The sequence below is a fragment of the Pyrus communis genome, chromosome 10 (assembly GCF_963583255.1).
Source record: "Pyrus communis chromosome 10, drPyrComm1.1, whole genome shotgun sequence".
NCBI lineage: Eukaryota > Viridiplantae > Streptophyta > Magnoliopsida > Rosales > Rosaceae > Pyrus > Pyrus communis.
In genome coordinates, this window is record NC_084812.1 from 3127232 (window position 1) to 3145792 (window position 18561).

Sequence of the window (18561 nt, forward strand, 5' to 3'; positions counted from 1 at the left end):
CTCAATTAAGTGAGACTATAATATATTGCACATTTCGAGCACTCCAATTCCAACCCCGATTCCCGCGTTAGGAGAAACTAGAGAAGTACAAAGCCAATGAATCTATACTTTCATTTTGTTGGTTAACTTTACAGTTTTAAAAATATTCTGTTATCACCTTATGGCACTATGCGTAAAATGTTCTCAACTGTGTTAAGAAACTGTGTGTACGCATTATTTGTGCAATTATGGTCAACAAAATCGTATATCATGGAGCAATAAACCAAGGATTTTTAAAAAGTTGTATAAAAAGAGTTCCCTTTCTGTGTAGGGGAGTTTTAAAGAATTCAACTCTTGCATCGATCCTTCGCCTTGAATCGGAAAAGAAAACTCATATAAAAGTATCTCTAATAGAGATGTTAAAAAATAAATATTAAATGTTAATTTGATGACTAATGTTTTTCAAATTTGATTTATTACCGCTTCTAACTTATAATTCTATACGTTTTTCAAATTCGTTCATTATTTAAAAAAAAATGTTGATCACCGTGCACATGCAAGCAAGTCCAATCATGCTAAAGCGATGTTCCATCTTCCATGCCACCATTTGACGGATGACGCGTCTCAAATCATGAAAATTGCCGTGGTATTATTGTTGGATGGAATTCGCATGGGGTCGCATGTCGGGATAAGTGGGTTAATTTTTTGTACCTTGGAATGCCCTTTTCTTGCTTTTCCTCTTGGAATATATATTACATCAATACATCTAGTCACCTCAATATATTCTTGTCGAGAATTTTTGTTATATATCTTCACTATTCAATATATATGTGTGTGTGTGTGTGTGTGTATTACATCAATACCTCTAGTCACCTCAACATATTCTTAGAGAATTTTAGTTATATATCTTCATTATTCAGTAGATATTGCTTTCGATTATTCAAAAGAGATCGCTAAGTAAAAAGAACGGAAATTTGTAGTAAATATATTAATGGTAAGTGCCAGGTTTTGAGCTATGAGCTTAGACGTACAGTTATTTTTGTGGTTATACATGTAGTATTACCAATTCATTCATATTATAATGTGTATATTTAATTTTTTTTATTGCCTTATGCCAATGACGAGACTGAAGAAGTTGAGGTTCATGTCCTCTCACATGTGGCAAATTTTCAAGCCTAGCGCGTGTGTAAGACAAATCAGGTGATGTGGAGTAGGTGTGGTTGTTGGGCTTCACACGAGGGATAACTTGCTCTGATACCATGACAAAGTTGAGGTTCCACCATAAAACCAATTGGCAATATTAGGAGTAGCTCAATTACTTATAACCACATGCAAGATCCCTCTTTTTTCTAATGTGAGATTGATACTCTTAACAAAAACAACTCTTATATATAGTTAAAAGTATGATGAATAGAATTCAATTAAATGATGCTTTGCAACATTTAAAACGGCTAGTATTCCTACTAGTTAGTAGTACTGGATAGACATGAGCTAGCATTGTAGCAGCAAGCAGTAGAATTAAGCAAAATAGAAGATAGATAAATTAAACTTAAAATTAAAGGTTTAAGGACTTCGTAGTCCCGCCAAATTTAAGCACACATGCATGCGTACGTATGTAAACGTACAGAAACTAAATATTGTATAGCATCATGAGCAATCAGCCTTTTGAATTTAGCAGAGTGACTGCTCATGATGTTATATCATTCATTTCCATGAAGCTCCATCGATATCTACCTTAACTAGAGTAGTAGTAGTAGGCTACCAAACGGTTAATTTACTGAAAACCTCCGCCGCTGAGCGCCGGAGCCCAATAGTCAGCTCCATTATCGCTCCCAACTTGGAGGGTACATGAAACTGGAACCAAACACAAGCCCCTACTCCTCAGGTCCTTTTTTGGCTCTTCATGAGGATCCTAACAATGTGTAACCAGAAAACCAATTTAATTAAGTATAGCTTAATTTCATTGTAATTACGCAAAGTTAATTGTATATAATTAATGAGCTAAAAGTTATTTTAAAAGATACTAGCAACTGGCACACACAATACATGTGCAATTAAAATTTCTTTTTATTCTCTTCTCTACGTTTCATCACATCCACAAACTACAGCACATTTTATAAAGTGTCAATATGCTGCCGAACGTAATTCCACCATACTAGCAAAACAATCCTCTTCATTAGGGTTAATTGCGACAAAAAGCTAAACCATTATTTTGTCGCAGTAGTCCGTCGGTGAACTTTCTTCGTTGGGTGGTTTTAATAAAGTGATGGGGTTGAGCGTGAGGAGAATGTGGAAGGAGCGGTTGAGGATTTTTCTGGCAAGAGATGCAGAGAGTGAGGAAGAGGAGAGAAGTTGGTTTTTTTTTTAAATAAATTTAATTTTAAACAGGGCTGCTATGTGTACATTACTGTGAGGTCCACCTAAAAACAGTAAAATTTGGGTTCATATTATTAAATTGGCCATAATTTTTGTTTCGGTTCAGTTTTGATTGGGGATTAGAAAGATAATTTTCTGAAATTTTTATTGACAATCAAGATTCTATTAATATGTAGTTTCGATATGAAAAAGTTAAAAGTTAATAAAGCATGCATGGAATATATACCTGCTCAGAAGCTCCTTTCCTCTTCATGCAATTGTCATTGAGCAGCTGTGATCAGAACAACATATAATACAAAAGCCTTAGCAACTTAATTAGCATTGACTAATTAATTAGTTTGACCTGAATAAGATAATATTACATCTCTCATTTTAATCTTTATTTAAAAAGATTGAAAGCTTTAAAGATGATCATGGTTTGTATGCTCTTTAAACAGTAGTTATCTTTAGTTGCTTACAAGATACCGCAACATTATCAGTTCAATAAATATTTGTTATGTGTTCAAAAAATATATCACCCGTCCAAATAAATTGGTGGCAATATATAGTCTCTCTAACTATACATACATAGTTGTATCGCTTTGTAGGTTTTCCCAATTTCAAGATGTAAATATGGGTCCAATAAAAGTTAGCTTGTGTGTATATACCTGACCAGGATCTTCAGGGAACATACAATTCCTCTCCCCATGAACCTAATTAATAAGAAACTTTTAATTAATTCATCATTATCAATCAATTACGGGGCTAAGATATAACTACTGAATATTATGTATACAGTCTTGCACGTGCAAGAAGAAGATAGAGGAAGGGGGTGGAGATGTTGCTTGGGGAAGAGAGGAAAAAAATAGAATAAAGTTAGAGAGACTATATATTTATTTAAATTATATAACGTGGTTGCTGTCACAAGTTTTTTATTTTGTTTCTTGTTTTTAAATTACTTACTGCAGACTGTGGCTGCTGCCGGATGTTTCCTGATCCACTGCCCAAGTAAGGTAAACTGAGGGCCTGCATCCAAGGGGAAAAAAGAGAGAAGCATGAAACGAATCGTATTTTTAGCACTTCAAAAACTAGAGAGAGAGAGAGAGAGAGAGATAGAATATTAATTGAAGGAATAACTAAAGAGAGTGGAACTTTAACGGTGTGGTTGTGTGCCATCACGGCCAATTGCAAGTACCAACTAAATGGCTTCTGTCGAGAGAGAGAGAGAGAGAGAGAGAGAGAGATTACCTCAATTTGACTCTGAAGGAATCTGATGTACCCAATAGCTTCTAACAAGACAGAGGCTGTGTCAGTCTGCAAAAGAGATAAAAAGCCACACCACAACCCTCCAAAGTCATACTCAATACTTTGCTTGCATGTCTTCTTTAATGCTTAAAGGTGAAAGAGAAAGCCCTTCGTTGTACAGTAGTAATAGTATATATAAATAAGGGATCATTATTGACACTTAAAAAATTATCACACAGTATAAATTTATATAAAGTACAAGGAAAAAAATTGTATATGAGAGTGCAGGATAGAAAGTTCACTTTATAGTTTTTTGAGTAAGAATTCGATAAGTAATGTGCAAAATATACAATATTTCATTTTTAACCACTAATCTTAAACAACTTTTTAGGCTTTTTGGCTGCATACGATAGAGGGTAGAGGGGGAAGAGCAATGGCGTACCTTCCCAAATGGAGAAACTAGCTGATGAAGGGCTGTAATTCTGTCACCTAATTTCTCCTTCCTCACCTGAATGTAGACAGAATCTGTCATAAATAAGGGGTGGAGGTCTCTTGTGGTTAAAACACAAGAGATTAAGAATCATCATGATTGATCAGAAATGGACATTCGAGAAAGACAACTATATACTTCCACAGTTCCACCTACAAGTGCGTGTGTGTTTGTGCCTGTCTGTTCTTGTGTGAAAGAAGTAGTGAGAGAGAGAGGGAGAGAAAGAGGGAGAGAGAGTAATTATTTCAGTTGTAAGCATTACCTTGAAGGTAGTAGGGGTTGAAGAAGGTTGAACCCTTGCTCTCTTAAGCGCCCCACCATTGTTACACTTCACAAAAGAAACAAAGAAGAGAAAGAAATGAAAAATGAGTACAATTTTCTGCCAAAGAAAAGGAGCACATTGATAAATATTAATTGAAAATCTTCAGTGAATTTTACTGATCACCCCCGTATTAAGTTCTTAACCGATTAGCACTTTAATTTATACTAAATAAACCAGTTTATGGCTTTTTGAGGGGAAAAACGGGAGCTGATTCATTTCATTGCCATTTTAAGGACTTAATGAACTACTTAAAGAGAAAAGGTAAAAAATCTTGAAAAGAGAAAAGCACCACATGATAAATAAATTATAATTCATTTGATGACTCCATATTAATGCGCATATATTGAGATTAAAAAATTAAGCTCATCGCTCATCACATTCAAAGCATGTATTTAGAATAACCAGTTCAATTTATTTGAAAGAAAAAAGGAATGAATAATTTTGGAAAACCCTAGAAAATCAAGAATGTGTAATTTTCGTATCGAAAGAGAAATTACCATGGACTCTCTCTCTCTCTCTCTCTCTCCCCCCCCCCCCTCTCTCTCTCTCGGGTTAATTACTTGTATGTAAAAAGTGTTAATTACCTGATCAGAGGATCGATGTGGTGGTGGATGCCTCACTTCCGACTTGCTAGAAAAATCCAACATATTGTTGTTGCTGAAACTCGTCACACACGATGACTTAGGAGATGAGGCTGCAGATGGAGTAGTTGATTGCATAATCTGAGACAAAGAAGACAAAGCTGCAGCTGATGGGTTAAAATCTTGGATGTGATCATTCCCGTGATGATGATGTCCGTACATAAAGCCACCGCTGCTTCCTGAGTTTTCTTGCTTCACGTCCACAGCAGGAGCATTTGGAGCTTGAGTGCTATTTAATACTTGCTCCTCCCAATTTTCCAATTTCTTAGCAGCTTGATGAAATTGTCTCATGATTACCCCTTTCTCATCTTCACCTACCAATCCACCCCTGATAATTCACAACCACACATCCATTAATAAGTCATTGATTTATGATAAAAAATATCAAAATTAATAATTAAGTACTTGATGATCTATATAACAAATAGAGTTATTATTAGCACTTCAAAAATATCATTTTTATATTCTAAAATTTGATAGGAAAAAAGAGAAAAAAAAATTGTATAGAGAGAACTGCAGAATGACACTTTTAACAGCACCCATAACAAAATATCAAAGTTTGAGTCCATGCATGCAAAGCAGCTATGTATTTTGTGTTGAGATAAAAAGAAGTGCTAATTAAGAAAATATAATTACAAGAGAAGTTGGCTCCAAGACTCTGGAAGCTCCTGGTTGTTATTTTCAATATGCCAAGAAGGAATGCCAAGTCCTGAAGAAGAAATTGTTGAAGAAGGGGGGGAAGTGTTGTTGTTGTTGTTGGGTGCAAATTGTGGGATTAAAAAATTAGGAGGAAGAGGAGAAGGGGGATGAAAGAAAGGAGAAATATTCATAGATGGTTGGGTACTTGGTGGCCTCATGCTGTTGATACTCCACCAATTAGGGTTTCCGGCCATCATTTGTTGCACCGGTGAGCTCTGGCAACCGCCTCTATTCATGCCTCTCGTTATCTTCTGATTCCGAATGAGAGCTAATCAGCTGAGCAAGCTTCCTATCTACAAGTTAGGATTTCGCAGCTCCCTTAGCTTTTTGGATCTTTTTCTGAAGCTCCCAAAACAAGTCTGTAGAAACTTTGAGAGGTCTGCCTCCACTGGGTTAAGTAGTAGTGGTATTGTATTCTAGCTAGCAAGAGGGAGAGGAAAACCCAGGTCCTGCTTTTAAGAGAATTGGAATAATCATGGAGTTTTGAGAGCCTTTGTCTTTGTTGTTTCCTCTCTCTTTTATCTTGCTAGTTAGCTCCTTTTTTTTATTACTCTGATTTGCTTTTTTCTTTCTTCCCTTTCCTTTATGTTTTTTTTTTTTTTCTTCTTTACTTTTTCTCTCCTTTTGCTTTATCTCAAAGTGGGACAGAAAAGGTGGTAGCAATTCCTATTAATTAAGTAAACAAAAAATTGGATCTCACTAGCGTGAGTCTTGAGTACACAATATATTTCTCTCCGTCCCATCAACCTATCTGCCAAGGTTTATATACAAGTATCATATGTGTATATTTACTGCATTGGGTAATTGGGATCCACCATCCATGTATAGTTGTATTGTAATTTGGTGAGTTAGTTTTAAGGTAATGAAAATTTATTAAGAAATCATAAAAAGCGTACATAGAATTGGCATATATATTACTTTAACTAAATGAACGTTGAAACAACCATTCACTTAAAATAAATTTAGACTAAAGGTGTGTTATTTTGCATGATTCGTTTTTTGATCAAAAAAATAAATTGAATCACACGAACATTCAAACAACCATTCCCTTCATATATAGTGGTTTAGATTATTAATTTAACAGCATAACAACTTAAATAATTTAAGCAAAAGACATGGAATTTCAACTTTATATGAATTTTACAAAACTAAATAGTTAAGTTTGTGCAAAGATCCTATATATTTTTCTCAATTTCAAAATAATGTAGAGACTAAGTTCCATGCGAGCATAAAATATCGATTGTGACATGAAATCAATAAATGATATGTCATGTGAGTTCTTGTCTCACTAGTGTGGTGTGAGCCACCCTCTGATGACTAAGTTAGACATAGTAGAAAGAGTTAAGGTTTCTTGGTGAACGAACACTTACCTCTTATGGTGAGAACTCATGTTATTTAAAGTTGAGCACAATGAAAACTTGCATAAGTGTATGTGCATGGTATGCGTTCATAGGTGGAATATGATCATGTCCATTAATTCATTAGTCGTTTGACTTGCAGAGACGTAGTGATTAATATAATTCTGAGCCATCGAGTCTCGACTCTCTGAATACGTTGTGGGTTTTGGCCTATGATTAAGTCATAATTAACGGAAGTTTCCGTTAGTTGATCCTTAAGCTCTCGGCCATTTTTCGCTTGAGCGTGTTTGATATGCAAGTCCAACAAAGGTGAATTCCTCTTCTGGATTGTGGTCCGAGGCATTACCCGCTTCGTTGAATACGGGTGAGATCATGCTTTTCTTTTCCGCGGGATTCGAGAGGCCTCTCCTAATTCGCATGTAATTATCTCACTGGACGATGAAATGAGTTTCACAAGTAAGATGGGAATTCTCCTTTTTTTTCCTTTAAATATACCTTTGAAAATAAAACGAGAAAAGCTAAGAGGATTCTTTCAAAAGTGGGATTTTATTGGGTTCTCTGCTATCTCACAGTTTAACGTTAATTCTTGTACTTACATTATAGAACATTGTGCCAAAATATGAGATGATAGAGAGTTTATGAAGAGTCCCACTTTTGAGATAGACCCCTTAACATTTCTCAAATAAAACTCTTAACTTAGTATTATGGTTTAATGATATTTTTCTTCACTTGTAAGATCACTTATAATTGAAAGATCTTAGATTTGAATATCATGAATTTTAGAGTTCGATAGAATTTATTCTCTCACCATATATCGTTCTATAAAAAATACAAAAAGAAAGGACTTTAATAATTGTACGAGAGGGTTCAAGTAAGTAATTAATAGCCTTAATTAAATGATCTGCTAATTAAATGATAAGAAAGAATTTGAGTATTAACTCATAAACTCTTTGCTCAAACAAAAAAACAAAAAAACAAAAAAAAAAAAAAAAACAAAAAAAAAAACTCATAAACTCATTGCATGATGAGTCAGTTTGTCAGTGTAGGAATTATTGAGAGATAGCCACCTTACCCTGAGTCACTGCAAGAGGTTTCGTGATTGTCTTGCAAGTATGGTTTGAATTCTCTTCTTGTTCTTTTTGTGTTTATGTGTTTCCTGCAAACTTTTTTTAGGTTAATATGGAAACGGAATTTATGAATGACTAGTCCGTACGTAACTCCAAATTCCATTTCGGTCAGCGCGCAGTACGGATTTAGGAGAGGCCAGATATTTAAGATAACCATGAAGAAGCAATCAAGGAATATTTATATATTACAACTTCTTTCCTAATTCAGACGTTAATATTCGAACTTTTATCTAAATGCCAATTTCAGTTGCCAGTTCTAAATCCTGGTCAGTAAATCAGCAGTGTAAACTCGTAGAGTTATTCTAATGAATGCAAATCTTTAAAGTAAAATGAAAGAGGATGAACATTGGTTCATACGTGGTTATGACATGTTGTAATTGACACTCTAAAATACAGCCGCGTAATTCTATCCGTATATTAACATCCAGATGTAGATTTTATTTCATATTTTATATTTTGGTATACGTATGGTATAATGTTTTAGTAAAATCTAGCAAATAAAATTATGGGGTGTAACAATGTTACAAGTCATCTTCTCAAAATGAATCTTGGCCCCACCGAAAGACTTGGTTCAAAACGAATTTATCTGTGAATTGAAGTTTACGATTATAATAATAACAAAGCTAATTATGAGGATTACAGAACTGATAGTCAGGATGATCAAAATTTAACATTGGCATCACTAGCATTGTTGTCACCCACAGAGACTATTGTGGATGATGTATGCGTTGAAACCTTATCTGCTTGTAGGATTGCTGTAACCCTAACTGTCTAATTAAGTAATTAAATAGGTAATAAAAAATGTGGTAAATGTGAGGACGATGACCCGTGAGAAGAAATTTTTTATTGTGATCAGAGCACGAGTGGTACACCACGTGTTTTTATAGAAGTGGTGAAAATTTTTATTTTTTAAATTATTAACTTTTGAATATACATATCTCATTATTTGTATAATAATATGTCACGTGTAACGATCACATTAAAAAAATCTTCCCACTCGTAAGAGTATAGAGACGACCGACATTCGCACGGTACACACTTTTCGAGAGGTCAATATCCAGGGTTTGGAGATCCCCAATCTCAGGTCTTCCAAGAGAATGATTGCAATTTCCTAGGTTTATCATTCTATATATTTGGACTCCCCTCACCCCGGAAATCCCTAAGCAAAGGTGAGGAGGAATTTCAAATTAAAAGCAAACAACCATAAATTGCATATTTTTAAGAAATTATTATTGATATTTCAAAATTTTAATTTGTAATCTAAATTTTTATATTTAGAAAAAAACTAACGAATGCACAATTAGATTTTAAAGTACAAACAATAGATTTTTTTTTCTTTATTCTACTATTATCCACCGAAGTGTTCAGTTTTTTAATTTTAAAAAAAATGTAAAAAAATTGAAAAACTCAAATCTAGCCAAATTTGAACACTCGTAAAAATAAAGAAAGACTTGGCTCCTTAAGATTGAGGAGGAACTTCTCCTCAATTCAATTAGTGAAATTTCATGTTTATGATCTAAACTGTTTATATTATATATATATCACTCTGTACAAATCATCTATAAAAAAAAATCAATTAAAACTAAAATTGCTTGGTCACAGAGTTTCGTGCTTATGATCCAAATTGTGTATATTATAAATCACTATGTAAAGATCATTCTAATTATTTTACTGAATTCGCCCATTTGTTTTTATATAGTTCAACTACTAAACGATAATCAATTTTTTGTATGATGATCTTTATATAATGATTTTGTAAAATGAATGGTTCGAATCATAAACATGAAGTTCCATGAATTGGTCACGTAGTGAATTGAGGAGGAATTTCTCATCTAACAAGGAGCCAAATAAATTCCTAAAAGATAGTATCTTCAATTTTAGTTTTTGTATTTTCAAAAGGTGAAATTGAATGGTTATAAAACAATTCCTATACTTTATTCATTTGAACTAAATTAACAAAAAGTTATTTGCGCATATTCATATATAAGTTGCAATACTTTTCTGGCATGTATATATGTTCCTTAGAGCCACACAAAACTACTTAATTAGTAATATATACATTTATCCAATAAAAGACTTACTATATATATGTACAAATGTAAATCAATTATGTAAAATATAGGACCAAATTCATGAAAGTAAAAGAAAGATATGAATCATATAATTAACAGTATGCTGGTCCATAAACATATGGTACATATTTTTTGACCTTGTGATGTCTAACAACAGTACAATAACAAGGACCATAGGCTATATTTTATTCCCTATAAAAACGTAAAGAACCAGTTCTTACTTCTTAAGATTGAAATTGGAAGTGCCCAACTCATCAAAAACCCTAAGCCCACGTCTCGTTTGAAAGTGCTTAATTTGGTTAAAAGCAATTTTGGTAAAAATATTTTTGGTACAATTATTAGTAAAAATTGCATGAATTATAAAAAAACATTTGAAGTGTTTTCTGGAAGAAACATGTAAGTGATGTTTCTTATATAAAGCATTTTACGTGCTTTTAAAGCAAAAAAAAACCACCTTCTTTAAAAGCGTTTTCACTTTAAAAAAAAAAAAAAAAACACTTCAGACGAGTCATAAATCCCATTCGCAACATATTAAAAAAAAAAGATTAAAATTATTCTCTTTTATAATTAATGATTTTATTCCACGACATACATTCCCTTAAACCGCATTTTAATGCAACAAACAAACAAATAAACAAACCACCCTTAAATCTCGAGCTTGCCTGAGGAATAGATTTAGGGCATGAGAATGGGCGTGTCTACTTTCTTACTGCCAAAATCTTTGTCGGGGGCTCCTTGTCTTTTCCATCTCCCCCTCTTTTTTCCTCTGTGTATTTTTCGTCTTTGGCTATCTCCAATGTCGACCAACGATAAAACAAACAATGAACAAACACTTCCCCTTTGTCCTCACCCTCCCTCCCTCATATTCTTCTCTGCGTAATACTAATATAGTACTGCACTTTGATTATTTTTCAAACCAAAAGGTTGAAGGTCTTGGCACATTGAGAGCTGGCAAAGATATGTGAACTTGTGGCTCAAATTTGATGTAATATCATATACTTTATCTACGAGTTTTGATTATATAGTTTTCACATTTTCACGTCATATTGAATATCACAGTATATGAATGATTGTCAATCGTTAATGTATATGCAAGTTTTCTTGCAAATTACTCAATAATAGGACTACACATGCATATACAGAAATGAGCGATTGTAATTAACTAATCATAAAATCTAATGATATATCTTATATGCCTTAACTTTTCTCATAACATTAACATATAATTAGTTTAATTAATTAATCTTTTCCTATAAACTTAGGACTTCAAATTTCACTTGCGATGTAACACTCGGTGGAGATTCTTTTGTAACTTCTGATGATCAGTCTTCACATTAGTAATAGCCCAATAGGACGATTTTCCCCATTGCGGCAACATATGCCTCACCATTCATGCATGATCATCACGACCTCTATGTTTTTTGTCTTGTTTTTTTGGCCTAGTAGGCAATATATTGCTGAATGAATAGTGTGAGTAGATGCATATGCTTCTATATCATACAGATTAATTAATTTCATAGCTTAATTAACAACTGCTTAATGTAGTCGACATTTTTGAAACTTGGCATGTCGTTTCCTTGAAGTCGAATATTAACCCCCTAAAAGGATGTGTTCTTTTGTTTCATCTTGCTCATGCTTGATCATTGGATTCCTCAACACATGCTTTATAATCCCTTAAAATTAATCCCTTGATTCCTAGTTAGGATCCCTAGATTTATAGTTTATCTTATAGAATAAGTGCTGTAGGGGTAAATTATAACCCAAAAGGTAATGCTAGCAAATCCCCCATCTATGACAATGAAGACAAACACTTTGAAACGATAAAACTTTTATGTTTTAAAAAGAATCTCTCCTATTGTGCTGTTCTATATAAAACTTTTATGTATATATATGACACCATTTTTATACACAACTTTGGACACAAATTTTTATAGGGTACACTTTGTATAATGTATTGACGATCGAATTGTCTATTCTTTAGATTTTTCCTCAAAGATCATATTTATCAAAAATCATCCAAATCTGAAACCATATGACCACTAGATTAATGGTTTAGGGTTTCCTTATAGAACTGTGTTTGTCAATTTTCTCACTAAAAATGAATGGCTTAATGATTTCAAATTTATCTGAAGTGTTACAAGGATAATCTACAAATGACACTGTAAACGGAATACGATTCGGTTGATATATATATATATATATATATATATATATATATATATATTAACTTTCACTTTGCAATGTATACAGGTTAAGACCCTACGATTTTTATTTAACTTCCCCTTATTTTTTGCTTTGGTACTGACATGTAGAAAAAGTTTACTTTCATGGTTAACAAAAAGACATGTTCAAACCTAAGATGTTACAAACCTCATAATAAAGGATAATGTTAGAGAGATTAAAATTTTTAAACCAAATTATGTATCACCAATAAAAAACAAGCATATTAATTGATCTTTAATTAATAATCCAATCATCTACAACCATATTATTTTGTTTAAGAAATTTAGTTTCCCTAGCATTATTCTGTAACAAACCTTACTTAGGAAAAACCAAATTTGAAATTAATCACCTGGAGTGTGTAGAAACAAGAGATCACACATACCCAAAGAAACATCACAACTCTTCAATTACAAACTCATCATAAATACAAATATAACTCTTCAGCAACGGAACTCATATCCATCCATCATATATATGATATATAACACTAATGAAGGCTAAACCTTGCAAACTGAAAAACTACCGCAAAGACACTATAAGAAAAATATCACATAAGAAAAAGAAAGGATGTGTTTAGATCATTCACCGTAATTAGTAATTAATTTTATGATAAAACCAACTTCCTTCAACACTAATATATAGAAGTCTCCCCCAATTTGATGCTGCTCTCTCTTATCAAGTACCCTAACATAATTTATTTTTCTTTATGTCTAACATATCCAAGTTTTCTGATTAGGTAGACACTGATCATTTCAACCTTAACCTCAGGAGTGGGCATTGTCATATATTATACTAAATAGCTACTTTCGTTCCTATATAATATAAAAAAATAGTGGATGTAAGAAAATCATGTCCTTCAAGTTGCACGTTGCTTTCTGCCGACTCAAATTGTCACATTTTTTATGTGGGTCGGAATTTATCGGACAAGAAATTTCACTACTTAAGAATCATTATAGTAACGGCTGCCGTTTACCGGGACTTCGTTCGCCGGCTCCACTGTCGTAAAGCCACCATCTTTCTTGACCTTCCAGCCCTGGGCATGCATTAGCCCCTGCGACACTTCTCTGCAGGTGCTCCTCCCTCTCCACAAGAAGAACAAATTCACGTAGAAGAAAATGAGAGATTTTTTAGTATAACGGGTCCGGTACACTATATAAATAGTTAAATACTTTAAAAAAGAACTATGACACATAATGTATTAAACCTTCGTTCCGACATACAGAAAATTATCCCCGAGAAAATGATGTTTATGGGCTCAATTGCATTTTATTGGCTTTGCGTGCACGCATTTCGAAGCATATTTCCAATCTATCCTTATCCTAATTTATATATATATAACAAGGTTTTTGTTTTATATATTCTGTAGATCAATCAATCATATTCCTAAGTGTTCACCATTCTCTCATGATCTAATTCCAGTCGAGTTTATTTATTAGAGATATTTGCCACTAAATGTGCAAAAAAATGTATGCCTCACAGTTACAAAAACACCAAAAACATTCTTCATTTCTTTTTTGGTAGACTCCAAAAATATTCTGCAGTAGCATAAAGCACTACTGATGCAACTTTAATAGTAGCTAAAATGTATTATTTAAGTGATAAATTTTCCAACAAACAAAGAAGTAAAGTAGCAAATTAATTCATGTAAAATATTAGAAAGGAATAATCTTGGAAGACAAGCAAAAGACCATATCTCAGTAGACATAAACAAATCCTTCAATCATTCTCAGTTAGGAAATAAAAAATCAGATTCCCACTTAAACAAAACATAATACTGATCCCAATAATCTTCATACGCTTTGTTTAATTTAATATCATATAAAATAATTTATCTTCTTATATATCTAAATATTGAATTATTCCTGCTTTCCAGTTTTTTGCCCCACTTCTGCTTTTATATAATAATTTGTATCTGTACACAATTTATCAATTATTTTGAAGCTAATTATTTCAAGACTTGCTTTTGATTTTTTCCTTGCAGATGTTAAAATTAATGCGCTTAAAGAGATGATCAAAGTCAAATGAAAGTGAAATTAAAATGTTTTAAGTTACCCTAATCCTAAGTTAAGCAATGACATCCAACATAATTTTAGGTGTCGTAGTCTAAAATAATGATAAATTAGTGAGATTTGTGTTTTCTTTCCTGCATGTTGTTGAGAATAAATCTCAGATTGATGGGATAATGGATCTTGCATGAGCTTATAAGGAGTTGATTCCTCTCCATATTTTAAAGTTGTTTTATGATAAAACCTCAACTTCTTTATGGTATCAAAGTAGATGTCTCAACTCTCACGTGTGAAACCCAACAACCCACCTTACACTATGTCACCCTATTTGTATTGTTCACATATTTGGCTTAAAACTTCTTCACATATGAGAGGGTGTGTTTGAGAATATAGGAGAATTGACCTTGCATAGGCTTATAAGAAATTGAACTCCATATATTATCAATTAATTTCACGGTATAACCAAATTCGATTAGTTTATTCTTTTACAGGAGGAAAAAACGAAGAGACGCGACTAGAATGGGACAATCACTTTCAACGATTTTTTTTGTTTTTTTTTGAAAGGGAATTTTTTTAACTACTACAAAAACAATTCACATACTTTAATTCTATTGTCCTAGCAATGATAGAAAGATAAAGCATCAAACTTAATACATGGGTTTTCTTTGACGAGTATGGCCAAAGTCTAACAACCACAAAATTGTAAAGTAAGAAAGTTTTTCTAGTCACATCTCACTAAACATTTAACATTTTGTTTGGGTGAAGAAATTTAAAATCATTAAGGAATTTTAAAATGACAAATTTTGAAATGAAGGGACTTATTTTCTAGAATTTGTGAATTCTCTTGTTTGGTTAACCTAAAAAAAGAACGGAATTGAATACGAAATTTGTTATTTTGAAACTCTCAACCATAGAAATTGGGAAATGACACCTATTTATATGAAATTTAAACTTGAGAATTGGATGTCCCAAATTCCAAGTTTTTTTCCATGCGATAGGTCTAAATTTCTATGTTTATGAATCTAAACAAGGGAATTGGTACATGTTAATTTATAAATTCTGACTTTTATCAAATTTCAAGTTTATTTCCCTCATCTAAATATAGTGTAATTTCACTCTAATTTGAAATACAAATTAAAGAACTCAGGAAAGGAAGGAGAGAAAAGGTAGAGAACGAGAAATCGACGGCGGGTTTTGTAGGGATCACCAACTGATGGTGGGAAACGATGGCGGAGGTTGTGGATATTTCGTAACTTCTATTTTTGGTTCTAAATTTTTTTAATAAGCGTAAAATTGGATTTTAAAAGAAAAACAAATTGTGGTGTGTAAATAAAGAATAGTGCTAAACTTATCATATATTTATATCATTATTTATACTATTTCAAATAGAGGTAGGGTCCATCTACATATGTAAATATCATCTTTATTAAATTGATGGTACAAATTACGTTACAAATATATAATATGAATAACATTTTTAATAAATAAAATATCTCAATGAGAAAAGAAAATAAATGAGGTGAATGAAAATAACTCACATGCTAGATCACGTGCCTTAGTCAGATCCACACCACAAGACGACGAGCGTCAACTGAGATGAGGAGGTGGCCCACATGGTGCAGCACGTGTAAATCGAGAGTGTGAAAAAATAGAATATTCGACCAAAAAAAAAAAGAGTAAGTACTAAGCAATGGGAACAATGAGATTAAAACAAAAGTGAATTTTTATTATCGGAAAAATCTTATTAAGAAATTTTCTTTTTCGATTTCTGATCAACGTAATAATATCTTTAGAGTGTTAATACTAACTCTATGTATTGACCTACTTACTACTACGGTCTAGTGATATTCCTCTTCACTTGTAAGTGAAACGTTTTATGTTTGATTTTCACCAAACGTAAATTGGAACCATATTATTATTAGTTCATTGTGAGGTTAAGTCACCCCTCCTCTTTAGTATAGATAATATCGTTTGTTAAAAAAAAAAAATTGATTGGACAAGTTTAATTTGTAAAATCAGTATTATGTAAAGAAAATGTAATAATTTATGAGTTAAAAAAAGGTAAAAAATTAAGCATTTTAGTCCAATTGGTCCTTAAGATTTTTCATACATTCTCACTTTAATCTTTAAAATTTAAAATCAATATAAGTGGTTTATAAAATTGTTTACCGTCAATCATTTTCGTCGTTATGTGGAAAATCTCTGTTAAATTAAAAAAAAAAAAATCTCCACCAAATCTGTTAAATTAAAAAAATTATCATTTCTGTTAAATTGATAAAAATATTTTCAATTTAACCAAAAATTTTCACCTAACGAACAAAATTGTTTTTTAACATTTCAAATTCAAAATCTATTGGCTGAAAAAGTTAGAAAGGCGTTTGTGGGCCCGACCTTCCCCAGGAGAGTGAAGAAGTTGTATACGATCAGAATTCTTCTCATTGGGCTTTTTACACGTGAGAGGGACTTAAAGTTATTGGACCATATTGTCCCTAGTAGAGGTGGGCCCAGGAAAAGGCCCACTACCAGCCATTTGCACCCCTTCTCACAGCCTCTCGATGCGACCTTTAACAACCTCCCCACTTGTTTTTAATGTTTATTTTTCTGTCGCATAATCAACCTTGGTCCCACACTTTAATAATAGCTTCCTATTTTTTTATTAAAAAAATAACATATACAGATGACATTTCACAGCAGAACAAAACAATTATGTATTATAGTGCGAGTTTGATTCCCACGGCACAAAACAGCTATGTACTATTATGCGAATTTCATTTCTATTGATTTTATTTCCTCTTAATAACTAACAGTTTAATTCACTAATGCTGCTGTGTAAAAAAAAACTAAAAGTTATATATACAATTGGTATCATAATGTAATTTACGTTTACATTTTAATTATGACGTCACCCACACGTTAGCTATGACATCTTATGCACCATTTTTCAAATGAGGAAAAAAACAAAGAAATAGCATGCTCGGTTTGGCATGTGTTGACTCTGGTCAACGTGTTATGGGTTTACTATTGTGGATGAGTGATGGGGTTAGCACCTAATTATGATTATGTGCATTAATCATTAGTACTTGTAAAAAGTGAGAAATTTTTTATTGTTTGGAATACGGGCATTACACTACGTGTTATTATATAAATGGAGGAAAATTTTATTTTTTTAAATTGTTAATTTTTTAATACAAATTTCTCATCACTTGTATAGTGACATGTAAGGTACTATCTCGTGTTTCGGACTCACTAAAAAATCTCTTGTACAAAGTGGGTAAAAGCCTGTAAGAACTATATTATTGAAGGAAAAGACATTAATTATTTGTTTACTAGTATGAGCGTACAACTTGGACGTTCGTTAAATTCAATAGAGCAATTAATATCTGTATTATAGTTAAGTGTAAATTATTTTGCCGTAAATTATACTGAATTAATGCATTGGTCGAATGAAAAGAAAATAACATAAGTCACAAAACAAGCTTGTTCAGAAAGAAAATCATTGTTACGTGCGATGACCGAAAGTAAAACGTTCAACACTTTTTTAACTTTTTGCTTAAGAATATTCTATATGAACTTTATTTTGTAAAATTATCTCTTATTACATGGTGAAGTACTTGATGAAAATGACAATTATAGTCAACTAGACAATGAGTTGTGCTCAAGAAATAACTTTAACACACTTTGAACTTTATGTGATAAAGTTGTTCTTCTTAATCGTAGCTTGACCTTGAAGAATCGAAAGTTATGAGGTTGACTCATGAGTTTTTTGTTGAGAGTTGGCGTAGATTTAAATAGAGAGAAAAAAAAATATGATGATTCATAATTTCAAAATTTACGGAATACTATATTGGAGTTGTGGAAAATAACGGACATGATCATTTGATTCCACGACTCCTTCTCCTGCCCCAAGTTTACTACTCTCTCATTGGAGTTTAACTTATCACTTGATCACGTTAAGTGACGTGACGTTCCTCGTGTTGAAGGACTCTCCTTCAAAAGTTGGCCCTGCAATTTCAAACATTTCAATCCAAGAATTAAGCAATTAAC

General features: G+C 32.5%; 1 protein-coding gene across 2 annotated transcripts; it reads right to left on the reverse strand.

Annotated features, from left to right (window-relative positions):
* Positions 1-1497: 1497 nt before the first annotated feature.
* LOC137747152 (transcription factor bHLH68-like) lies at positions 1498-6104 on the reverse strand. Of its 2 annotated transcripts, XM_068487184.1 has the most exons (9): positions 5669-6104; positions 4976-5360; positions 4332-4397; positions 4022-4087; positions 3583-3648; positions 3298-3360; positions 3003-3047; positions 2582-2626; positions 1498-1891 (listed from the first exon to the last, which is right to left on the reverse strand). In XM_068487184.1, exons 1-9 carry the CDS (start codon positions 5965-5967, stop codon positions 1754-1756), a joined length of 1173 nt encoding a protein of 390 aa, XP_068343285.1. In that variant the 5' UTR covers positions 5968-6104; the 3' UTR covers positions 1498-1753. The 2 variants fall into 2 exon arrangements, with proteins under 2 accessions (XP_068343285.1, XP_068343286.1); XM_068487185.1 differs by lacking the exon at positions 3003-3047.
* Positions 6105-18561: the final 12457 nt, after the last annotated feature.